Genomic DNA, 27,314 nt, shown 5'->3' on the forward strand with positions numbered 1-27,314 from the left:
TCCAACATCTTAAATGATGTTCCTCTGCATAAGTAAGGCTTTTCTAATCAAGTTACTAGAAATGTCAAAAGCAAAGAGGATAGAAAGAAGTATTACACAAGAAACCATCTTTTACATTCAAAAAGTACTTCTATATTTGTCCCTGAGTATAAAATTATGTACTGAAAGGAAATAGCAGACTGAAATATAACTTGATAAAGGAGTCAAAACAGAAGTCAAAGTAGGAGTCAAACAGCAGTCTCTATTTAAGTGCCACAAAAACAGCTAGTCACTAGTCAACAAAGACACTGACCAGGAGAGTCTAACATTTGGAACCTTATATCAACAAAATCCCTACTGAAGCATATCTGGGCTCTGATATTACTCAACATCTATGAGACGTTTCCCTAAAACAGCTCATTTGTTTCCATCTCGCTAGACAGCAGCAACAGTTCCTGCATGGAAGTATTTTTTACTAATATTTATTGAAGAAAACACTTAGGAAAACCATTAATTGTGTACACATTAAAAGGACTCTTATTTCTCAGAGTCCAGGCAAACTAGACAAAAACAACAGACTCTATAAAAGTGAGTTTTCCCTTAAGGAATCAGGGAGAAAAGTACCCATTCTACCAATGTAGGTCCTTATATAAAATGTTAAAATGAAATATTACTAAACTTCTCAAAGAGACTGTCTCTAGGTTGTATTTAAGTAATGTTCAAAAATTTAAAGTCAGCATCTTCAAATTTACCAAATAAAATATACTTACAATCTCATCTCCTGGCAACCAATATCCTTCTTGTTCAATACCAGCTTTTGAACCTTTGCAGCCCACTGTTAGAGTTTCCACAATAAGACCATCTTTCACAGCTAAACTCAGCTGACGTGTGGTCTCTTTGGGATGCATACCGTGGACTCGAGACATGTACCTGGGCACAGGAAAAACAAATTTAAAAATCCTTTAGCATTAAAAAATAAAAATGGAAAAAATAAGAAAATAGAGGTGATTAATTTCTCTTTTATTATGACTTATACATATGAGAGTCCTGTTAGGAGTGAGGGATGAAGGAAAGGAGTCAGGGGAGAAGGAGGGAAAAGAAAGAGTACTAAATACTTAACTCTCTCTATGATCATAGTTTTTTAAACCTTAATTTATTGTATATATGTAGAGGAAGATTTGTCTGAAATACTCCCAAGCCAGCAAATATAAATCACTAGCATATTTTAGTCAAACATCATATTTACTTCTAGCCTCTGGTGGGCTCTACTATGTAGATGCTACATTCCTAATTTTTTAATCTCCAGCCACAGGACTTTAGACTATAAAATACTTTTAATAATACTTTTATATACTTTTATAAAGTATAATACTTTTATAAAATACTTTTAAACTTACAAAATGACACAAAGGAAAATATAGGAATTACAAGTGGTTGTCAACATATAAAGAAAACAAGAATAATGATGTGATCAATAAGGCAAAAAAAAAAAAAAGGTAATTTTCAATGAAATATGCTTTATAGCCTGGATCACTAAAGCATACATACATTCCTTGACTTTGAGTTATATGGCATTATTTTTAATTAAAAATAAATACTATTTCAAACCTACCCAGGACCAGAGAGAGTAATAATAGTCATGTTAATATTTCAGCATACTTGCATTATATCTTTTGTTAGTAAAAGAAATATGTTATAGATACAATTTAATTTGTGCCATTTTCTATGCCCCAGCAATCAAACTCCAATAAATCACTGGACATAAAGAGTTCTTTGGACATCCAGAAACAAAAAAGAAAATTACGAAACTAATCAGCATAGACTCAGACTCTCCAGAGAACTCTAGTCCATATGAGAAGACAGGGGTGCAAAGCCTAATAATCTTTGAGAAAATTAAGCATAACACAAGAATTTTATATCCAATTAATATGTCATCTAAATATCAAAAACATCTAAAAATTTTTGAAAATATAAAAACTTATCATTGAAGAACTTATAAGAGCAGACAATGAATTTCGACAAAGAAAACTAGTAAGCAACCCCCAGGAAAAGGACTGATAGCATTCTGTGCTTTCAGTTTGTGGAAGACAATTGTTTTCTGCTTGGGAAATAACTTTTAACCTGTGCCTACTTTCTCTGTCACTGCAGTTATATGAAGGTCTAAGAAGAAGGAGGTATGGCAATTATGATTAGCATAATGTTGTTCCTGACAAAATAGTTGTGCTAGAAGAACAAAGTGGCAGAAGGGAAAGTGAGCCCAAAATAACTGATTCTGTCACCTTTGTGACTAATAATCAAAAGGTAAAACATCACAAGCCACATGTATAACAGATCTCGATAAATGAAGACCAACACAAATAAAAACATCAGCTGAACTTTAGAATGTGGAAAAAGGACATAGGTAAAGATGAAAACGAACTAATTTAGAAATAAAATTTATGCCATTCAATAAGTTCAAAAAACATTTATTAAAATTGACCATAAATAAATCAATGACAAAACCGACCTCAATAGATTGCAAAAATAACGTTTTCTAGTTATAGTGAAATTAAACCAGGCATTAATAATAAAACTAAATGCTCAGAAAAATGGTCAAAACCACCATCGAACCAAAAAGGTTTCCAAAACACCTTTGAATCAAATAGAACACTTAAAAATTGCAAAAAATTTAAAAACAGGGCCTCCCCGGTGGCGCAGCGGTTGAGCGCTGGGTTGCGAAACTGCGCGCGGCCTCTGCGGCGCCGGTTCGATCCCCGGCTGCTCCCCGGCCACCAGAGGAGGGTCCCACATGGCGTGCAGACCTCTCCTGCCGCCCGCTGCTCCCCTCAGCAGTGTACTTCGGTCCTTCTGCCTGCTCTGCTCCCCGCTCTGGCTCTGGTGAATTCTCTCACCCTCCCGCGCTTCTGACTGTACCCAGTGCATGTATAAACAAAACAAACAAACAAACCAGCAAACAAATAAATAAAGCATGCCTCTATAAAAAAAAAAAAAAAAGAAAAAAAAATCATGTTTAAAAAAAAAAATTTAAAAACAGTAAAAGCTAAAGCAGTGCTAGTTGATAAACAAGTATCGTAGAGCAAATATTAATACAAGAGCTTCCTCTTAGGGAAAAATAATATGTGTATATATATGTTAATGATTTTATATATATTCTTGTGTTTATATATAAAATAGTTAACTAATGAAGACACAGCACAAACACATCAAGAAATGTCCACAGAAACAGCCATATGTAAAAAGGAAATTAAAACTCATAAGCAAGTCTTTTGTGCATTTCTGCACAAAAATATAAGAAAAAGTATGATTTTCTAGGAAAATATAAATGATCAAAACTTGACCAGGGAAAATGAATACTTAAAAATACTCCGGACATATTCACAAGGTATTTTATCAAATTTAATGAACAGGTAACTCCAAAAAAGAAGGAGAGCAAGGAATGGTAACAAAACCACCCAAAAATAGCACAATAAAAGAAAATCAGTGTCCTATAGGAATATAGGAATAAAAATCCTAAATATTTTAATAAAGTCTGATGTTTAATATTAATATAATTAATAGATGCTAATACTCTAGTACATTTGAATACTGAAACACTATGTTTAATTCTAGGATTTCTATTAAGATTTAATATTAAGGAAGTTAGAAACTGATCCCATTTTAATAGATCAAAAATGAGATAACATAACTATTTCTAAACACATTAAAAAGGTATTTAATAAAATTCAACATCCAGTCCCTAACAAAACCAGGAGTAAATAAACATCTCCTTAACCTGACTAGGAATAGCTGAAGATTTGCTTAACATTTTGCCAAAGGTAATAACTAACATAGCTAAACCAAAGAAAGAAGAGAGGTGCAAAAGTTGGTAAGGAGTTTAAAGAACATTATTTGCAGGTCACATATCTAGAAAAGCCAAAATAATCAATTCTATGTTATTTTAAAGAATCAAATAGTCAATTAAGTGTTTAGGTACAAATCAAAATACTAAAATTAATAGCATAATAATATACAAATCAAAAAACCAGCTAGGAGATGTAAAATAAGATAACACCCAACCCACATATGATAGAATAAGAAAGATAATGTAATTAGTAACAAAGAAATGACAAGATCTATTTTTTTTTTTTTTAAGATTTATTTATACAAGAACTGAGGTACAGGCCAGAGGTGCAGGAGGGTGAGAGAATTCACCAGAGACAGAGCAGGGAGCAGAACAGACAGACGGACCAAAGACCCTGCTGAGGGGAGCAGCAGGCGATGCAGGAGAGGTGTGCCACACCATGTGGGTATCTCCCTAGCTGGCCGGGAATCGAACCCACGCTGCATAAGCTGCAGACAGCTTGGCAACGCTGTGCTCAACCAGCTGCACCACTTGGGAGACTCAAGATCTATCTTAAAATCCTACTGACACAAAAGAAGATAAATAAATAGAAAGACATTCCTGATATTTGGATGGAAGACAACTAAATTCAAACTATCCTTAAGATAATTAAATACCACCACAAAGTAGATGGTTGATTCTAAAGTTCTGAAGATAAATAAACAAGAACTTCCCAGAAAAATTCTTTAAGAATATTGGATATGAAAAATAGTATATGCCAAGGAATGAAAATATGCATGAAGACTAATGGAACAAAACAGAGTCCATAAAAAGACCCAAATACATTTGGGAATTTTTATTAGAATCAATTGGTATTTCAAATTAGTGGATGAAAGACTGATTAATCAACACATGGCATTGAGACAAAGGGCTAAATGACTGTTCTGTATTCAGAACTACTATTCTGTAGATCAGATTTAAATATGAAAAACAAACCACAGAATTATTAAAAGGAAAACAGTAAAGAGAGAAAAACCCCTCTAAGTGGGAGAGCCAGACTCATAAGAAATACTGAAAAATTTGCAGAAAATCAGCAATTTCTACATGGTAAAAAAAAAAAACACAAAAACAATTAGCAAAGTTAAAATACAAACAATCACCTGCAAAATAGATTTGCAACATGTACAACAAAACACTTAACTTCAGTCACATATATCACCAACAAATACAGAATCCCAATTAACAAGAAAACTAAAAGTAACACTATATATATGTTAGATTCATAAAGACAAAATGTCTGACACACTGCACTGGTGAAATGTAAATGAGCACGACTCCTATGGAGGCCATAGCTATCAAAAATGCAACCACCCTTGAGCCAATAATCTCACTTCTATTCATCCTACCGATAAACTTAGACATATCTGTTTACACACACACACACACAGAAATAAATTCATTTCAACATTTTTGACAGAAAGAATAAATTAGGAATAACTAGACTCATTTTAGAAGTCTGGTTAATTTCAAAATAATGACACTAACATTTATTTATAGTCACTACAAGAAATGAAGCAGTACTACACATTAAGATGACATAGTTCTGGGCTTCCCTGGTGGCGCAAGGGGTTAAGCACCACACTATGAAGCAATTCACAGCCTCTACAGCACAAGTTTGATCCCCGGCTGGCCAGAAGAGCAACCCACATGGTGCAGCAGATCTCTCCTGTCTCGCCCACTGCTCTCCTCAGCAGTGTATTTCAGTCAGTCTGCCTGCTCTGTTCCCCACTTTGTCTCTGATGGATCCTCTCACCCCCCCAACATCTCTGGCCTGTACCCCAGCTGTTGTATGCATAAATAAATAAATCTTTAAAAAAAAAGATGAAATAGTTCGCAGACATATTTATGTTAAAAAAAATCATGCAATAAAATTGTACAATCTCTCTAAAATATCTCTGAATATACGTAAGAGTGTATATTCCAGGAACTGAGAGAAGAGGTTATCCCTGAGTAGAAATGAGGGGCTCAGCAGACAGGATATTTGAGTTTTGTTTATTCATCTATTAGCTAAAGACTTTGATTTTAGAAAGTGGCTACCATTTACCATCTCTCCAGCAACATATGAAAGTTCCTTTCTCTCACGTGAACTTTCCAATCTTGGGCATTTCCCCTCTTGCCTTTTCAAACTTATCTTGGCTCTTAGTCCTTTACACATCTTTAGTTTCAGACATTTACCAAAATCCATGAAAAACACAGTTGAGAGTTTTGATTAATTTGAGAATATTATTACAGTATGAAGCCATTCCAAATATTAACTTGGTATATCTGTTCATTTGTTTATATCTTCCTCTATGACCCTAACAAAGTTTTATCATTTTTTTCCTCCATTAAGCTTTTAAATATCTTTTGGGTTTTTCCTAGATACTGCATGTTTTTAGGGGTTTTTTTGGCAGAAGGGATTTTATTTTGTATCTCTGGTTGATGATTGCTGATATATATTTAGAAATTTTGTTCAACTCTCTTATTTTTCAAGCTATTTTTAAATACGTTTATTGAACTTGTCTTTTCTTATTGAACTGACTAGGACTTCTAGTACAATGTACACTCTAGGTACCAATGGTAGGTGTATCCTTGTTTCACATTCTGCAACAGATTATTATAATAGTTAAACTTTCAACATGAATCTTGCTAAAAGTTAATGGTAGGTATTTTTAATCAATTAAAATGATAAGTATAAATATAAATATGATGTCTATTACCAGATATTGGGAGCTATCTTTTCTTTTATTAAGGAAATTTCTTTCCAGTCCCAGCTTGCTATTTTGTTTTTTTAATCAAGAATGACATATTTTATTATTTATTCCTTGATATATTTTAACTCACTAAATTTCACCATACATAAGAGTGAAGGCACAATACAAGAAGAGTTGTACTTTCTTTAGTGATAATATGTGGGCTGAAGTTCCTTAGTTCAAAAGAACTGAAATCAGTTAAAGCTATTTGTTCTTGACATTTGACCTTCAGGGACTACAAAAGATGTGGACAAGGAAGGAAGAGCAGGGGAGACTCAGGAAGAGGATGCTCAGAAAAAATGTAGATGAAGGAATAAGTATCACTGGAACATGCGAATCAGCAACGTAAAAAGTGCTTTGTCCCTATTACAGCTTACAGCCTGGGAATGTAAAAGCTCCGAGTTGAGGTCTTTTGTTTTCTGATGAAAGTTTAGGCAAGTTAGAATTAAAAAATAAGTGATTTAGTACTTATTAAGAGGTGTTTTGTTAAAAGGCTAAGAACACAATTCATTCATTTTAAAAGTTGTTAACAGGTTAACCTTACTCATATAGGTACTATTTACTTTCCTTTAAGGCCTTAGATCTCTCAATTTACTTGCAGGCCTGTTAGTAGGCACAGCCAGAAAAAGCAGGTGCCATACAAATTGGAGCCTAGCATAAAATTGTTGCTCAACAAGTGCTTATTGAGTATGTAAATGATACTATAGAATTTCAATGTGATCTTTTCAAATCTTTTATTTTCAATTAATTCTAAAGTGGCAGAAGAGTTGCAACAGTATAGTGCCTATATACCTTTTACCTAACTTCTCCCAATGCTGGCATCTCACATAGTAGAACAATTACCAAAATTTCTTAATTTTTGAAAATACTTTTTAAAACAATAGATAAAACTGGCATATAACATCATATGTTAGTTTCAGGTGTATAAGCAAATGATAATATATTTGCACATATTGTGACATGGCAACCATAGTAAGTCTACGGGGACACACTTGTTAATTTCTGAACTAACATTGCACAGTCTCACACATGGTACTTTATACTACCAATGTTCGTTTTTTCTGGGGTTTTTTTCCCCTATTGATATCTCTCAATATGTGATTTTGTGAGCCTAAAATGTTCATTTTCTATCACGATCTCACAATACATGATTTTATGAGCTTAAAAAATTCAAGTATTAAACTGATATCATGAAAAATATTTTATTAATGAAGATAAGTAGTGACTAACAATGCCCAACAGAAATTATTATAGTCTATTAATGCAATGGCAACAATGGAATGGGTATGAAATTTCATTATAGCTGCCATTATAGCTGTCACACAATTTTTGTATGACACAAAAATTCAAACAAAAAATCCCCCATAAATCAGAGTATCTAGAAATAGTTACAAATACACAAAAACCTAAGTGTTAAAAGGAAGCATTACCAGAGAAGGAAAAATATAACAATATTTGTCTGGTGATAATGGAATAGATGGCAATCTGGATAAAAATAAATTCAGATCTACATCTTAAATTTTGAATCACTTAAATATGTAAATGTAAAATAAAAATAATCCTTATTTTATGTATTTATAATACATTTTTAAAAAGTATTATCAGCTATTTCGGGGGCCACTATTAATTAAAACAATGGAAGAAATGACAAAGGAAAAGACAGATTTGAACACTTAAAATTAATACTGCAAAGTACGTAAGAAAATTAAAAAAATGAAACAATGAATTCAAAATATATGAAGTATGACCAAAGGATAAACACCTACCTATCAACACAATTGATGTGCTAAAACTTTGTTTTTTTAAGATTTATTTATTAATGCATACAAGAACAGGGGTACAGGCCAGACATGCGGGAGGGTGAGAGGATTCACCAGAGACAGAGCAGGGATCAGAACAGACAGATACACTGAAATACACTGCTGAGGGGAGCAGCAGGCGAGACGGAAGAGGTCTGCCGTGCCATGTGGGTATCTCCCCGGCTGGCCAGGATCGAACCCGCGCTGCATAGTCTGAGGACAGCTCCATAGCACTGCACCCACCCCGCCTGCGCCACCAGGGAGACCCCTAAAACTTTCTTTTTGTGGTGCACTATCCAATAAATCTAAAACTTGTATGAGCAATGTGTAACGGTGACAGAAGTCACCAATAATGTGGCAAGTGCCAACAAACAGAAGTTCATGAAATAATACTTCAACTTGGGGAATTTCTCACTTTTCGTCCTTTTTTTAATCCTTTAAAAAATAGTGATTCTCACCTATTTTTCTTAAAAAGTAAAATTGATTGAATTTGAAAAGTACTACAGTGGTCATCTAGCATCCTCTTTTAATTTCACTTAGCATAAATCTTAAAATAGTATAGTCCTAACATTTAAACGCTATATTCAATGTCTCTGAAATTTTCCCATAACTTTTTAATTTTCACTGTCTTCTATTAGAGTGACACTTTTAACTGTTGCTGAGTACTGACTCTAGTATATCAAACAACAGACTGCAAAACCCTAAGCTGTTTCGTATCTCCTGAGCTAATCCTCAAGTTCTAACACAAAGAATACAGTTGCTAACATTAAACCATTGCTGATTTTACATTTTTACAAAAGAAAGAAACCTTATACATCATAGTTTCCAAAAAGTAATTACTATCTTTAACCTTTCTAATAATGATTCTGTTTCAAAAACTTGTGTCACTTGTTTGAAATGGATATAGTGGGAGATGGTTGCATGAATGAAAACAGTATAAATATGATCATTCCCTGTGGAAGAATGAACTGGTACAAACACCACCTATGTGCTTTCTTTTAATTAAAAATTATAAGGGTATCTATAATGTCATGTGTCCCTCATAAACAACTCACTTTATCATGAAAGTTAAAGGCCTTCATTTTGATGAAAACATAACAAACTTATTTAAAGTATGCACTATGGATCATCAGATAAAGTCAGTACTGCCCTCTAAATTCAGTATCTAATAGCATCCCAACTGGCACTGCTAAACTGGCTCAGAGGCTGAAAAAAGATTAAACCAAAAGTATCAGAAATCATAAAATTCAAGGAATTTAGTTATGTGCAGAATATAAAGAAATTGAACAAAGGGTCAGGAAAAAGACAAACCTTGCAAGCTAGACCATAGATCTGAGACATACAGCAGGAGAGTGAGGGCAAAACAGGGGAGGGGAGAGCAAAAGGGATGGTGGAGATGAATCACAGGTGCTATCATGGTGAGAGAACTACAAGGACTTCACCTGAGGGGAGAAATCAAATACTGTCCAAAAATTAACAGTGGTATAAGAAAATAATTACAAAAAAATTAGGTCAATATTCACCTAACCTCTGATGTTGAGGAACTTAACTGTGTATAAAAGCTATGGAAATAACAGATGATCTAAAATAGATGACTAGATAAAGAAATGTGGGATTTCTCCATGACATAAACATCACAAACATTTTAACCTAGCCTCGGGAGCAATTATTACTAATCTTCAGTATGCAAATTAAAATCAAACAATAAAATAGAAGAGCATTTGTCACAAATATGACAAAGATCTTATATTCTTAAAATGTAAAACTAGAACAATGAGAAAACTACCTCACATGTCACGTGAGCAAGACATTTAAAATTATTCTTAGTGTTGGTCAAGATGCATTAAGAGAGCCATTCTCAACACAATGTTGCTGAAAGTACCTTGTAGAAAGCACTCTAGGATTATATATCAACTTACAGGTGATGCTATCATTTTTTGATTCAATAATTCTACTTCTATGGAAATAATCTGAGAGAAGATTATGGAGAAAAATGTTCCTCACACCATGAAATTTTAGAGAAAAAAGTCTCTAAATATCCATAATAGAGAAATTAATTTGGATATAAAGTAAGTTGTAGCCTCCCCGGTGGCGCAGTGGTTGAGCGCTGGGCTGCGAAACTGCCCGCAGCCTCTGCAGCGCCGGTTGGATCCCCAGCCCCTGCCGCGCAGACCTCTCCCGCCGCCCGCTGCTCCCTCCAGCAGTGTACTTCGGTCCTTCTGCCTGTTCTGCTCTCCGCTCTGGCTCTGGTGAATTCTCTCACCCTCCCGCGCTTCTGACTGTACCCAGTGCTTGTAAAAATAAATAAATCTTAAAAAAAAAAATTAAAAAAAAAATAAAGTTATATATCTACCCAATTATATATCTGAGTATACAACTCAGTTAATAAAATTAAACATTTAAAAAAAATGGCATAAGATGCTAACAGTATATTAAAGATTAAAACACATGAGAAAATTTATACATATATAATATATATACACATATATGATTTTATACACACCCAGAGTTCAGCTACCAGTAACAGTTGATTGGGTTGTTCAGATCAACCCTTCTATTGAGAGACACTAAATAAAATACTGAGAAACAATTCATTTAATTTAGAAGCATCTGCAAATTCTGAAAGAGGCAACTGGGAGTCTCAGAAACCAAGCAGTTTTAGACAACCTCATGGGGCCAAGGAGCCAAAAACTGTATAGTTCAGTCACCAGGAGAGGGAGCTGTGGGTGGTGATGCTGAGGAACTGTGTGGGCCGGCAAAGCTAGAAAAGAGTCTGGCCCATCAAGCACTAAATCCAGATCCAGTTCTGATTTGCTTAAGGTGATTTGAAATAAGTGATACTCCTACTAGAAGCAAACACAAATTCTAGAGGAAGGCAGTACTATCTTAGAGCCTCTGGGGGGAGTGGGTATGTGGGTGTGCGTGCATGTACATCCTACCCTCTCTTCTTCAGCCTCCCTGATTCCCTTCTTACATGAGTACAAAATGAAAACAGGCATAGAGGGGGTTGTAAGAACATGCAATATAAAAGTGCCTATTTGTTCTGCAGGTCCTAGACACAGAACAATATTCATCACAGACCTGTGCACAGAGGTAATTTAGGAAAAAGTCAATAAAAAGAGGTAAAATTTATTTATTTACTATCCCCCTTTCATAATTCCTTTTTAACCATTAACTCCTAAGTATTATTTTCCCTCATTTGTTAAAATTAAAAATGACTAAATATAAATAAACTGAAGATTTGGGGAAATTAATTCACAACGACAAAAAACCCTCTCTGTTATTTCTTTGATTGAGAGTTAAGGCATTAAGAATATTTTTTGTTTCAAAAATTGCTCTGTTTTGATTACCCCAAATGATACACTATAAATTATTACCTTAGCTTTTGACAAATACACTATTTTATTGTTAACATTAGTTCCACTTTATAAAAAGAGAAGTATTTTTAGTTCAGTCTCAATTTTAATAATGATGAATGCATTTTACAGCTTTATTTTTTCCACATTATTAAATTAGGCCTATACCAAAATTTTAGTAACTTCAAAAACCATTACTCACCAGTTGGTAACACTAATGACACAATTCATGAAAATGCATATATGTGTAATGACGCAAAAATCACTATAGGTTTGAGAATAATGTAGTTATTTCATATCTGAAATTTAAATATTGGAAGGAGGGAGCACAAATAGAGTACCATTATGGCATACTCTTTTATATAACAATAAATTACCTAAAAGTACCTCTCAGATCTTCACCAACTACTTGTCACAAGATTAGCCTCTGCCAACTGACATAAATTTTGCAACCAATATATAATCGCAAATTTTATTAAAACCTAGAAACAAATTTCTTCCAGGTTTTACTACTATTAGAAATAACTATTGTTCACCTTAGCAATTGATTCACTCAAGAACAATACTAAAATGTTGAGGATTCCCCTTTGTATTAGCTACCAGAAACTAAAACTCAGATTTGTCACCTATTCTTAGCAAGTTCTATAGAAAACTTTCTTATGTTAGCTTTATTCCTGGCTCTACATTCTAAACTTAATTTCTCTTTTCCTTATCTTCTGAACCCTTCTAATATATATTGTCTTAATCTACTTACATCTTTTCCTCATTGTACTACAAATATTTTTAGAACAAGTTCTAATAAAATATACCATGAGACACACATATATGACGTATACATAGCACATAACACAAACTGAAAATAACCCGCCTTCTATCTTTCTCTCCTGGATAGTCTGATTTACATGTTGCACCAGAATAAATGAAAGTGTCCTTTCACTATTATCCCAGGAACAGATACTGCACTCTTGGATATTTATTTAAATGTACATCATCTATACCTGTACATAAAAGCACTTTATAGCTTCTGTCATACTAGCCTGCAAAATGGAAACATACCAAATGTCCCTCAACAAGTGAACAGATTTTTAAACTGCGGTATATCCATATTATGGTTACTACACTTACTGTTTATCCCTCCCAAGTTTTCACCACATTATTTGTATTATTGGGTATGTATACAACTGGACATATAAGAGCTGTTATAAGAATTTAACAGATAATATATGGAGACAGCATGAAAGTACAGTGGAAAAAGCATGGTCTTTGAAACCACACCTTTCTCAATTCCAGCACCAGCTCTATACACTAGCTGTAGGACTCTGGACAAGTAACTTATCTGCATCCAGGATGCAAACCTATAAAATAAAGTGAATAAAGTCAAATCCATGTGGTTTGTTATGAAGATAAATAAGACAATGTAATATAAACCTAACAAAATATGTTTGTCCTGCTTCTCATTTTTCCTTCCTTCCAATTACGCTACCAAGTAATCTCATCAGATGTAATATTATGCACCATTACTAATAATATTTACGATGACCATTACCAACATGGAAAAAGGCTAAATAATGTTGAGACAAAAACAAACATGAAAATACCTGGAAAAAAATAAATCAAAATAATTCTTTTACTTGAATTTGGGTAGAGAAAATATGGATGATTTCCCTTCCATTTCTTAAGTATCTTAAGTAACATACGGTATGTTACTTGTAGAAATAAAAATTATTTTTTAAAAAGTAATGACCTATGACTAGGTACTTGTTCAAGGGTGGCTCAACATCTGCAAATCAATAATATGACATACCACATTAGTAGGAGAAAAGATAAAATTCACAATCCTTTCAATAGATGCTGAAAAAAACATTTGACAAAAACACTCAGCACAATGAGTATATAAGGAGGTGCCAAAATAATAAAGACCACCTATGGAACACATTTACCCACAGTCAACATTACACTCAATAGCAAAAGGCTGAAAGCTTTTCTTTTTAAATCAGAAACAAAGCAATAATGCCTGCCTTCATTACTTCTATTCAACATAGTGCTGTAAGTTCTGGCAGGAACAATTGAAGAAAAAAGAAGTAGAAGGTATACGAATTGGAAAGAAAGAAGTGCAGATTATGTCATCTGATAAAGAAAAATATAAAGACTCCACAAAAAAAGTTGTTGTCACTAATAAATGAATTCAGCAAAGTAGTAGGATATAGTCAATGCACGTAATGAAAAATCTATACATAATGAAAAATCTCAAGACATCCTAAATAGCCACAACAATCTTAAAAAGGAAGAAAACACTAGCATTCTCACATTTCATGATTTTAAAACTTACTACAAAGCTACAGTAGCCAAAACAGTGAGATACTGGCATAAAGATAGACATCTAAGAGCAATGGAATAAAATAGGGTTCAGAAATACACTGTCCCAAATACAGTCAAATGATTTCTGAGAAGAATGTCAAGAACATTCAATGGAGAAAGAGCAGTCTTTTCAACAAATAGTGTTGAGAAAATTGGATATTCACATGCAAAAGAATGAAGTTGGATCCTTATCCTAACATACACAAAATTTAACTGTAAATAGATCAAGGATATAATAAAACACCTAAAACAATAAAACTCTTAGAAAAAAGCATAAGCTAAAGGCTCCATAACACTGGATTTGGCCATGAATTCTTGGCTATGACACCAAAGGCATAGGCAACAAGAAAAAAAGTTTAGACAAGTTGAACTTCATGAAAATTTTTAAATTTTGTAACATCAAATGACACTTTCCAAAGACTAAAGCAGCAACCCCAAAACAGGAGAAAATATCTGCAAATCATATATCTACTAAGGGATTAATATTTAGAATAAAGAGAAAACACCTGAAATTCAATAGCAAAACAAAGTTTTAAAAAATGGTAAACTCACTTGAACAGGTTATTTCTCCAAAGAAGATATGTAAGAGGCCAATGCATACAAGAAAAGATTGTCAACATCATTGATCAGTAGGGAAATGCGTATCAAAGCCACAATGAGATATCACCTTGTGCCCATTAGGATACTACTATCAAAATAACAAGTGTTGGTAAAAATGTAGAGAAACTGCAACTCTTGTTGCACAGCTGGTAGGAATGGAAATTGGTACAAGCACTGTGGAAAACAGTAAGGCATTTCCTTCAATAATTAAAAACAGAAGTACCACATGATCCAGCAATTCCACTTCCAGGGAAAATAACCAAAAATAGGATATTTAAAGTACAGTCTCAATCAGATATTTGCACACCCATGTCCACATAAGCATTATTCACAACAGCTTGGAAATAACCCAAGTGTCTATCCATTGATGAGTAGATAAAGCAAAATGTGATGTATCCATACAATGGAATGTTATTTAGCCTTAAAAAAGGAAAAAATTGTGTGATAATCTACAATATAAATGAACCTTCAGGACATTATGCTAAGAGAAATAAGTCTGTCACCAAAACACTAAGACTGTATGATTCTACTTCTTTGAGGTCCTTAAAATAGTCCAACTTATAAAAAAAATAAATTTGAAACCTAAACAGCTTCTGTTGATTTTTTTTTAAAGATTTATTTATTTATGCATACAAGAGCTGGGGTACAGGCCAGTGATGCAGGGGGTGAGAGGATTCACCAGAAACAGAGTCAGAAATAGAACAGGCAAACTGACTGAAATGCACTGCTGAGGGGAGCAACGGGCGAGACAAGAGAGGTCTGCTGCACCATGTGGAGTTGCTCCCTGGTGGCTAGGAATCGACCTCATGCTGCAGAGGCTGTGGATTGCCTCACAGTGCAAGGTTATGCCCTTGTACCACCAGGGAGGCCCTTCTGTTTATTCTTAATCAATAAATTTACTCAAAATTTTAGAATACATTCTAAAGAATACACTCATTCTTCCTATTTATAACATGTAACCTGGACAAATAACTCATACCACCTCATATTCTTCACTAGTAAACAGTGCTAATTTGAATGTCAGAGAGTTGTCATCAGGTGAATTGAGGCAAAATGGAAGTACCATTTAAATGACAGTGTCTTAACTCAAAGTTTGCAAGAATACAAATATAAATCCATTCATTATTTTAAAAAAAGGCAAAACATTTAAAGGTTAAGTAAGAGTTTGGACCATATGACATCAGATAGATCTATATTCTATTTCACTTATGCTACCAACAGTATGTGTGATTCTAGGAAATTTAGTCACCTGCCCAAGCTTCTCTACCGTCATCAGCAAAATGAGCATAATGACAATAGATGTAACAGAGTTGAGAAAATGAGATAAATCACATAAAGCATGATGTTTGTCACAAAATAATGAGCCAATGTTTTCAATTACTATAATTCTCCTTGATACTTCTGTATGTTTTCTTCACAGAACTGCAGAGAAATGTCAAACATAAGACAGCTAAACAATCCAAGACAAGATGAGTGCCTTCAGAATTTTGGAAAAAACTCACTATGGAACTATGAAGTATGGTTATTCATAATCAGTTACTTTTTCTGTAAGGTTGTTATTATATAAAATAACTGGTACCTGTGGTAAAATATACCTGGCAATCTGCAACCATAAGAAGGTATGTAAGAAAGAAATAAGAATATAGTCAGTAATTCTGTGAAGAATTTTTAGGATCATGTATACAACATAATACTAATTGGTAATTTTTAAACTAACTTATTTTCAAAAAGTAACTTAGCCAAAGCCCACTTTCTTCTCCTGTAAGAAATCTAAATCTAGTAAGGGACTAGTCTAACAGAGTAAAATTATAACTTGAGTAAAGTGTTCCTAGAAATCATGAATTTCATAAAATGAAATTTTAATAAAAAAAGAAATATGTACCTAGTTACAACTTCAAAGGCAACCTACACATGAAGAGGACTTACAGTTTGGGCTTATGTCTATCTGTAGCGACAGGAAGAACTCCCGGAGTACTCAGACATTTCAATGCCAAACATGTCACAAGAGGTCAGAGGCCACATTTTCTAACTGGGGTTTGACCCTAAAGTAAGCAATACATGTAATTAATTGATGCCCTCATCTGACACATTAACTTGGATGGGACTAACCTACCAATCCAACATTAGTTTAATCATGCTAGTCACAAATGTGATCACCTCTGGACACACAAAATCAGTCATACAAGATATAACAGAAACATAAAAGGGTCAACTGCTTTTTCCAGCAGTCACCAAAAAATGATTTGATCTTTCCCAATAACACTAACTAGCCACAATATGCTGGTAGAGTATACTTGCTTCAAAAGCCTATTAAAAAAAAAGATAATATAAATTATCTTATAACTATTATTTAAAATACTTATGAAACTAATGCCATGCTCTAATTATCAAATTGGAAAAGGAAGTAATACATGTAACTCATTCTTATTGGATATTAAAACATATGTACATTTAAAATAAAAATGTGACATGAGTTATGAATCCTACCAGGATACGTAGAAAGTAGAAGCTTAGTCATGTGTTACAGACATTTCATCCCTTGCTCCTTGATTTGAAAACTATAAAACACAGGCTAAAATCATCATCTTAAGCATAAACATGTCATAAATGTTTTATATAAATGATAATTGTAAGTACAGGTTAGCATTCATATTTTGAAACCAAAAAATAAGTTAATGTAGCCTATGCTTAGCATTTCACCTAAACTGACTATTTTTATGATAAAATAACTCACTTGTTGCAAGTTAATGATTAGACATCATAAAACACCCATTAGTTTCTAAAAAAAAAGTTTTACTGAGAGACCAAAATTTATTTGTACTTATTTAGCTCTCAAATAAGGACATTTATAGAATTTTATATTATCATTAAATCAAATGTAAAAACATGAGCTTTAAAATCAGAAGGACAGCTTAACTTCATTAAGTAAAAAAACAAACATAATCTCATATATTATTTTTTTTCTTAAAGATTTATTTATTTATACAAGCACTGGGTACAGTCAGAAGCGTGGGAGGGTGAGAGAATTCACCGGAGCCAGAGCAAGGAGCAGAATAGGCAGAAGGTCTGAAGTACACTGCTGAGGGGAACAGCAGGCAGCAGGAGAGGTCTGCGCGCCATGTGGGCCCCTCGTCCGGCAGCCAGGGATAGAACCGGCGCTGCAGAGGCTGCGGACAGCTTCGCAACCCAGCGCTCAACCGCTGCGCCACCAGGGAGGCCCTCATATATTATTTTTATTTCAGATTCTTTTTGTAAAAATACTTTCCATCCCCAAATAATAGAACTTAGATCTTCTTAAATACTAAAAATATTCTATAAATTTCAAAAGTGATTCTCTAATTTATAATGCCATTTCTAGCACTTCCTTGAACAAAACAAGTTGTTTTTTTTTTAAGGAAAATTAAAAAGAAAGTGGCAAACATAATTCAGAACTCTTCCCTAGAAAGTTTAGTAACAACTAATAGGAGACTAATAGGAGACTAATGCTATGACCCTTGAGGTTAGACACCAGATTAGGTAGAAGAAACACCTGCAATGTAGGAAAAAAAAATAACCTGTTTTAAGATTTATTTATTTATTTATACAAGAACCAGGATACAGGCTAGATGCATGGGAAGGTGAGAGGATTCACCAGAGACAGAGAGGGGAACAGAACAGGTAGACTGACGAAATACATGCCTGAGGGGAGCAGCGGGCGCAACAGGAGAGGTCTGCTGCACCTTGTGGGACCCTCGCCGGCCAGCCAGGATCAAACCTGCGCTGCAGAGGCTGAGGACAGCTTCAAAGCGAGGTGCTCAACCGCCTGCACCACCAGAGGATGCCCGAAAAAAACTATTTTATTACAGAGATAAGACATGGGTAACACAGATTTTAAACTCCCCTAAATCTGCTAAACAGAGTTAGTAGAAGAGCTTCCAAAAATGCCCTAGACAACATAAACCATAAAAGAGATGAGGAATCCTCATGAATCTCAAAATTCGAGCAAGTATATACAAAACTCCAAAAGCTACAATCCCAACTAGTACTGACAACCTGTGTAGGGGAAAGCTGTGTAGGAGAAAGCTGAGATGATCTGAGTACAGAAGATAAAACAAAGAGACTGGAAAGCACAGTGGGCCAATCTGAGATGAGCAGCTGAAACTGGAAGGGCTTTACATACTCTCATTTCCAGGTAATTCATGGTGAAGTTTGAAGGTGCAAAGCGCGAAAGCTCCAAATAAGGATCTAGACTTCATAGGCTTAACTGACATCTATAGAACACTAAACCCAAAATATCTGAGTACATATTTTTCTCAAGTGCACACGGATCATTCTCCAGGATCGATCATATACTGGGACATAAAAATGACAAAAGGAGTTTTAGAGCTGTAAAACTAAACAAACAAACAAACAACACTATTCTAAATCATCTCCTTTCCAAAATGCAGGAAAACTGATTTCAGATCAAAATGATGACCAACAGGAAAAACCTGAGGGTGAAGGAGAATATAACATCCCTACAATGAAAGTACACTCAATAATTACACCTACAAGATAGATAAAAACAATAAAACATGAGAAAAGACATTAGGAAAATGATATAAGATATAGGAAAGACATAAATTAGAAAAACTCAAAAATGAATTAAACATAAGTAAATGAAAAAATCCACTTCAGAAGTGAACTCTAAACTAGAAGGTAAGTAAGAGTGAATACACTGAAGAAAATGTCATAACTTGAAGAAGATACAAGATGGAAATATTAAAAATAATAAATAGCAGCTTTATTCATAATTGCAAACAACCACAATGTCCGTCAGCATATGAATGGATAAGCAAATTTCATGACAATTTTCAGCACTAAAAAGAAAGGGTTTAATAACCCATGAAGAGAATAGAGGATTCTTAAATATATATTAAGCAAAATAAATTAACCTGGAAAAGCTATATACGGTATTATTCCAACCATATGACATTCTGGAAAAAGCAGAACTCTGAAGAAAATAAAAACATCAGTGGTTGCCACCAATTGGGGGAGGGAGGTATTCGAGCACAGGAGATTGGGGAACAGTGAAAATACTCTGAATGGAACCATTATGCCATTATTATGTCCAAACACATAGAATGTACAACAACAAGAATGAAACCTATGGTAACTATAGACTTTGGTGATTATACTCTGCCAGTGTAGGTTCACTGATTGTAGCAAATGCACCTTCTGGTGGGAGATGTTGATAGTGGGGAAGACCATGCATATATAGGGGGGAGGGTAAGGGATGTATGGGAAATCACTGTACTTTCCTCTAAATTTTGCTACAAACCTAAAAAATGCTCTTTTTAAAATAAACAAAAAAAATAGTTATAAAAAGAAAAGGAAAAAATTAAACTGACATAAAATGAAAAGAATTTAGTAGAAAATTATAACTATAGAAGATAGGAAAAGATGATATACTATAGTTTAAAGCCCCAATTAATAAAAACTAAACAAGAGTATATATATGATTATAGATGTAATTTTTTTTTCAAGATGATTTCTATTTTAATAAAGTTTCTCAGTGTTTTTATGCCTCATACAAACATCACTGTAATATTTTAATAAATGGAACCTAATTTACTTCTATAGGGTTTATTTATTTCTTTTTTTTAATAAATTTTATTGTTATATTCCCCATACAATTGCAGCCCCCCCATTTATAGATGTAATTTTTATTTTTTTTTTTTAATGGCTGATTTTTTTTTTTTTTTTTTATAGAGGCATGCTTTATTTATTTGTTTGCTGGTTTGTTTGTTTGTTTTTTGTTTATACATGCACTGGGTACAGTCAGAAGCGCGGGAGGGTGAGAGAATTCACCAGAGCCAGAGCGGGGAGCAGAGCAGGCAGAAGTACCGAAGTACACTGCTGAGGGGAGCAGCGGGCGGCAGGAGAGGTCTGCGCGCCATGTGGGACCCTCCTCCGGTGGCCGGGGAGCAGCCGGGGATCGAACCGGCGCCGCAGAGGCCGCGGGGCAGCTTCGCAACCCAGCGCTCAACCGCTGCGCCACCAGGGAGGCCCTATAGATGTAATTTTTAAAGTAAGCTTTTTTTCCCCCAAGATTTGAGACTACATATTAATAATGGGATACTGTATACCCATGAAAAATAACCTACAATGACCAACACTGACAAATAAAATTATTAGACTTGGAAGAAAAAGGAAAAGAAAAATCCTTGGAAATCCAGGCAAAGAGACTGCCGTAACAGAAAGAAAATCATATTTTTTTGACAGCAATGCTTTAAGTCAGAACATATAGCTCTATATAAGAATTCACTCAGAAGAAAATATAACTTAAGGATTTTATATTCAACCAAACTGACATTTAAATTAAAAAAGTGAAGACCTATTATTAACCTGTAAGAACCATAAAATTCATCATCATGAAGTCTTAAGTATCTACTATATGATACAGTCAGACATCCCTTAAAAAATTAAAAACAAGAATTATTACATTATCCAGTAATTCCATTTCTGGGTATGTATACAAAGGAAATGAAATAACTATCACAGAAAGATATATGGACACTGCCCACCCTATGTTCATTGCAGCATTATTCACAACACCCAAAATATGGAAACAACCCAAATGTCCACTGACAGAATACAAAGAAAACGGCACACACATGCACACACTCAAATGGAAATTTATTCACCCATAAAAAAGATGGAAATCTTATCATCTGAGAGATACACTGACTGTGAGGGCATAATGCTAAGTGAAGTAAGTCAGATACCGTATGATCTTACTTTTAGTGGAATCTAAGAAAACCAGACTCAAAGATACGAAGAACAGAAGAGGTGACTGCCAAAAGAAGGTACTAGAAAAGATGAGCAAAATGGGGCAAATGATCAAAAGATACAAATATCAAGTAACAAAATAAGTCTTGGAGATGTAGTACAGCATGGTGACTAATGCTACCAATATTGTATTATATATTTGAAAATTGCTAATAGAGTAAATCTTACAAAGTGTCACACACAAAAGAAACCTTATAAGTATGTGGTTGAAGTATATTCACTAAATTTATTGTGGTAACATTTACATATAAATATACATATGAAATCATTAAGTTGTACACCTTAAACTAACACAATGTTATATGAAAATTTTACCTCATTAAAACTGGGGTCAAGGGAGAGAATTAAAGAAAGAATCTGGAGAATGAACTTTTAGATAGCAACCTAAGTATGAACATGTATTTTCTTGTAGAAGACTAAAATGGCAATTGTAAAAAAGAAAGTATATGTAATTGCCAGATTCTCTGAAGTTTAGGTAAGTACAATTGTTTAAATACAAGGGTAAAGCAATTTATATAATTTCCACAAAACTTTATTGGTTATAGTATCAGCTGTTATTCTTAGGTTTAATGTTGGATAAAACAAATGATAGTTATACATATGCCAGAATGTCACCATTCAGGATGTCCTGAGAACCATGATTCTTATTAAGAAAGAGAGAAAGACTTTAGATATGAGTTAATTAAGTAAAACCCAGCAGGCATAAATTCAAGTGGAAAATATGAGTATGAATTCATGAGATGTTTTTCTTTTTTGCAATTATACTTCCTAAGTACACACATTAAAACTCCTACACAGAGGGCCTCCCTGGTGGCGCAGTGGTTAAAGACAGCACTGTCAAGCTATTGCCAGCTACTACAGCACAAGTCCGATCCCTGGGCAGCCAGGGAGCAGCCCACATAGTGCAGCAGACCTCTCCTGCCTCGCCCATTGCTCCCTTCAGCAGTGTATTTCAGTGGATCTACCTGTTCTGCTTCCCAATCTGTCTCTGGGGAATACTCTCACCAACCCCAACCCCCACCTGCACCTCTGACCTACATCCCAGTTCTTGTATGCATAAATAAACAAATCTTAAAAAAAAATCCTACACAGAAAGACCAACACAGAGTCAGCAAGTGCAGTGAGGGGCTAAAAGGTGCTCTTAAAATACAATTTCTAACTAAAAAAAATATAAAATTAGAGCCCCTTAGAGAAATCAATGGTTCCAGGGTGTATACAGAATACCCTGCATATTATTCTCTTAGCAACTATCAAACATAGCCTGAAAAATCCTATTGAATTAGAAAAAAGGAACTTCAGAAGCTAACATGAAGAGATACCAACTGATCAAATATGTGAAAATTTGAGCATCAATAAAGATTTTGTTAGACATTATTAAAATGGCCATCCTACCAAAAGCAATATACAGATTCAATGCTATTCCAATCAAAATTTCAATGTCATTCTTCAAAGAAATAGAACAATTATTGATGAAATTCATATGGAATCACAAAAAACCCCGAATTGCCAAAGCTCTCCTGAAAAAAAAAGAAGGGAATGGAGGCATCACACTCCCAGACTTCAAACTATACTACAAAGCCATAATCATCAAAACTGCATGGTATTGGAACAAGAACAGACATACAGACCAATGGAATCGAATAGAAAATCCAGAAATAAACCCACAGATTTATGGTCAACTAATCTTTGACAAAGGAGCAAAGACTATGCACTGGAGCAAACAAAGTTTGTTCAATAAATGGTGCTGGGAAAACTGGGTTGCTACATGCAAAAGAATGAAGCTTGACCACTACCTCACACCATACACAAAAATCAACTCAAAATGGATTAAAGAACTAGACATAAGACCTGAAACCATAAAATACATAGAAGGAAATATAGGCGAAATACTACGTGATTTGCACATCAAAGACATCTTTACAGATACATCACCCAAAGCAGTGATAGTGAAGGCAAAGATAAACAGCTGGGACTATATCAAATTAAAGAGCTTCTGCACAGCAAAAGAGACAATAACAAAAACAAAGAGAAACCCCACTGACTGGGAGAACATTTTTGCACCCAACACTAATGATAAAGGACTGATCACAAAAATCTGCAAAGAGCTGATGAGACTCAACAACAACAAAGAAAATAACCCAGTCAAAAAATGGGCAGAAGAGCTAAAAAGAAACTTCTCTGAAGAGGAAATGCAAATGGCCAACAGGCATATGAAAAAATGTTCAACATCACTTATAATCAGGGAAATGCAAATCAAAACTACCATGAGATACCATCTTACACCAGTGAGAATGGCACATATTAAAAAACTAGCAACAACAAATGTTGGCGAGGTTGTAGAGAAAAAGGAACTCTCCTGCACTGTTGGTGGGAGTGCAAACTGGTCCAACCACTATGGAGAGCTGTATGGAGATTTCTTGACCTACTAAACATAGAGCTTCCATAGGATCCAGCAATTCCACTCCTAGGTATTTACCCAAAGGACACAGAAACATCAATTCCAAAGAGCACCTGCACACCTATGTTTATAGCAGCACTGTTTACAATAGCTAAGCTTTGGAAACAGCCCAAATGCCCAAAAATAGATGACTGGATCAAGAAGATGTGGTACATATATACCATGGAATATTACTCGGCATTCAAAAAAGATAAACACATGCAATTTGCAGCAACATGGATGGCACTGGAAGGGATCATGCTCAGTGAAATAAGCCAAAAAGAAAAAGAAAAATACCGGATGGTCTCACTCATAGCAGGAATCTAGAAAACTTAAATAAGGGACCAGGAAAATGAATAACTATAAGAAAGTGAAAATCAAAATCAACAAAAAACTATGAACCAGAGACACTTTTTGGGGGGTGGGGGGCGGGAGGGGAGGGATTGGGGTCAGAATGGGGGGGTTTGCAATTGTATGGGGAATATAAAAATAAAATTTATTATTAAAAAAAAAGATTTTGTTAGAAATGAATAGAAATATATCAAATGTATTTCAGTGCATGAATTCCAATCTATACTTAAAATAAACTGGTTACCATCAGAAGAAACTATTTTGAAAAATGATAAAGAATCAAACATTTATACTACTTTTCCAATAGGAACCATACCACAGGGAAGCCAAATAGTATCGGATGGAAATTTATGTCCTCAAGAAAAGACAAATTTAGACTATTAGAATTTTGCAATCCTTAATGTATTACTGCATCTAGTCACTGAGCATCAAGGCTATTAACCTCACCAGATAAAAACATCAGATGTTATGCCACCTGATAGCAGAACATATCACCATCTATGAGGAAATCTTGCCCTACCCCCAAATCTCTAGATCAACTATCAATTTCTATGAAATGTACAGGAATGAGCAACAGGCACACAATAGGAATGAGATCAGAAAATGCCAGACTATGGGAATCCACAGAGCAAATAAACCAGTTTTCTATAAATAAACCACAAAGGAAACAGTAACCCAAAAAAAGACAAATAAGAAATCTATTGATTGAATGTAACTTAAAAAACATATCAAACAAAAACAAGCAGAACTGAAACACTATACAGAAGAAAACTACAATGTTAAGGATGTGCCATGCTTCAAATATTACAAAGTCATTACTCCAAAGCCCAAAACTTTTAATGTGTCACTGAAAATGTGTACCTTTTATTTTTTTAAATGGAGTCACTCACCTGGCAGGATATACAATGAAACTTAATGACTATATATGCATTCTTTAAAATAATTCTACTACAGCCTTCAGTAACTTAAAATACATGTGAAGATTAAAGATATCTTTATATTCAGACTTAGCTGTAACTAAACAGAGAAACTTGATTTAAATTTATTATAGGACTTGAAAAGTATTTACCTAGTAAGACTGTAGTAAAGTAAAATTAGGTTTTAAAGCAAAAGATCAAACTTCCTGTCGTGGTACAATGCCTCTTCCGAACTCACTTTTGCAAGAGTAATGAACAAGAAAATTAATACTGACGGAGAAGCCAGGCATTGGGCTAGCAATTAGCTAAAACAATGCCTTCTTGGGCCTGACAGTCTAGCAGGGAAATAATTAACACATGACTAATGTTATGAAAGAAGTGCAGGATGCTATGAAGTGAGCCACCATAATAAAAAGAAATATGGCATACCTCTCAGATGAGACGAGGCAGAAGAAACACTGGGAACCACTCTTAAACACTTACCCTCTGATTTTCTTAGTTTTTTCTGATAAAACAGAATGATAAAACAATGACTATTTGGTAGGTAAATAAATTTATTCACATTTATCTTAAGATCTATGGATATGAAGAAAAACAAGCCTTGGCAACTTTAAGGTTGTACTGATGAAGAAAGGAGAAAAGAGAATGTTTGTCAACAACCTATAATGTAAAATGAGAAGAAGTATGCACTCCTTTAACAACCTGTCTTTCTTTCACTATCCTGAACATGTGAACACAAGTACACACAGATGTTAGGATCATCCAAAGGCAACTAACTGCACCCACTACCACTAATTACATGTCAGCAGGTTGTGACAATCTAACAGCATCATTAACCAAGACCAAACCATGTCCATCTCACACTTGGAGATTCCCACAGATTCTGAGGAAAGTGCCCTAAAGCTTTTAGAGAAAGATGCCATGATTTAGAAAGAATAGTCTACAACGTTAAAATAGTTCAGTCCAACTCAAATTACTTTGACTTACAAAATTAAACCCAAAGAACAGTATCTTATTTCCATATTCTTCTGTAAGTAATTTTGATATAAACTACAATTTTTTTAAATCACAGCCAGAAAACCATTGCTTTTTATTCTGAGGTTTTATTCATAAAAATTGTTTTTATGATAATAACACCTCATTGTAACTTGTATTTAGTTACCAGATCTCAAATTATTTGCTAACTCATAAAAACATTAAATTAATATAATGTTATAGGTCAATTATATATCAATTAGTCATTTAAAATAGCCAATTAAAATTAATTTATGTAAATTCATTTTATTCTTTTTTTCTATATACTTCTTTTTCTTTTATTAGTCTTTAGGAGTTGGATTTGTACATGAGCAACTTTAAAATATGCAAAGGGCAAACAGAGTTACAGCAATATATACCATAGACGATATCCCTTTCTCTTTCTTCTGTTCCTTTTCTTTTAAACAAACTTTAATCTTCTTCACCAGGTTACAGGTAAGGGACAAATATTTATGGTATTCAATTTTGTTACTAATTAAAAATGGTAAAAGCATTTAATTAAATCATCTGTTTTCCATTAGCATCTAAAGAATGCATAAAGGAATAAGTAAAAAGAAATTTTAAGTTACAAAAATCATTCAAACACTTAAAAAAAGATTCAGTTTTCCATAAAAATATCCAGGGAAATACAACAAAACAAAAGCAAGTGTTATTTGAAGACTCCCTTATAATTAGCACATAATATTTAAACTAAGTATAGCATGGTTTCTTCTACCCTGAGTTATGATCTACCATGAGAAATAGCACTGGAAACTGAAAGAAAAGGAACTACTTATTTAAATTAAGATATATTTCATTTATCTTCTAAAATACAAAATTAAATTGATAAAAATTCTCAATGGGCTATGAGCTAATAAGATGTTAATTTATTATACACACCACACTTGTCCCATATTAAAATTATGGACAGCTCTTAATTTACACAAAGGTGATTAAGAGTCTTTTTAACAAAAGACTTAAAGTTCCCCAAGAGTTGAAACAAAATTTGATAACTAAAAAACCTACTATAAATACTATATATTGATATTTTACTTATTATTTATAAAACCTCTAAACACAA

General features: G+C 34.0%; 1 protein-coding gene across 10 annotated transcripts in view; it reads right to left on the minus strand.

Annotated features, from left to right (window-relative positions):
* Positions 1-27,314, minus strand: part of ZMYND11 (zinc finger MYND-type containing 11) — a gene marked incomplete at both ends in the record, with an annotated part of 68,133 nt that overhangs the window by 40,530 nt on the left and 289 nt on the right. For all 10 annotated transcript variants that reach the window (XM_084253798.1, XM_084253790.1, XM_084253797.1 and 7 more), the window contains one exon: positions 750-909. In XM_084253798.1, coding sequence (XP_084109924.1) covers positions 750-909 — 160 coding nt within the window. The remainder of the gene's footprint in view (positions 1-749; positions 910-27,314) is intronic.

The sequence above is a fragment of the Talpa europaea genome (genome assembly GCF_964194135.1).
Source record: "Talpa europaea genome assembly, chromosome: 14".
Classification (NCBI taxonomy): domain Eukaryota; kingdom Metazoa; phylum Chordata; class Mammalia; order Eulipotyphla; family Talpidae; genus Talpa; species Talpa europaea.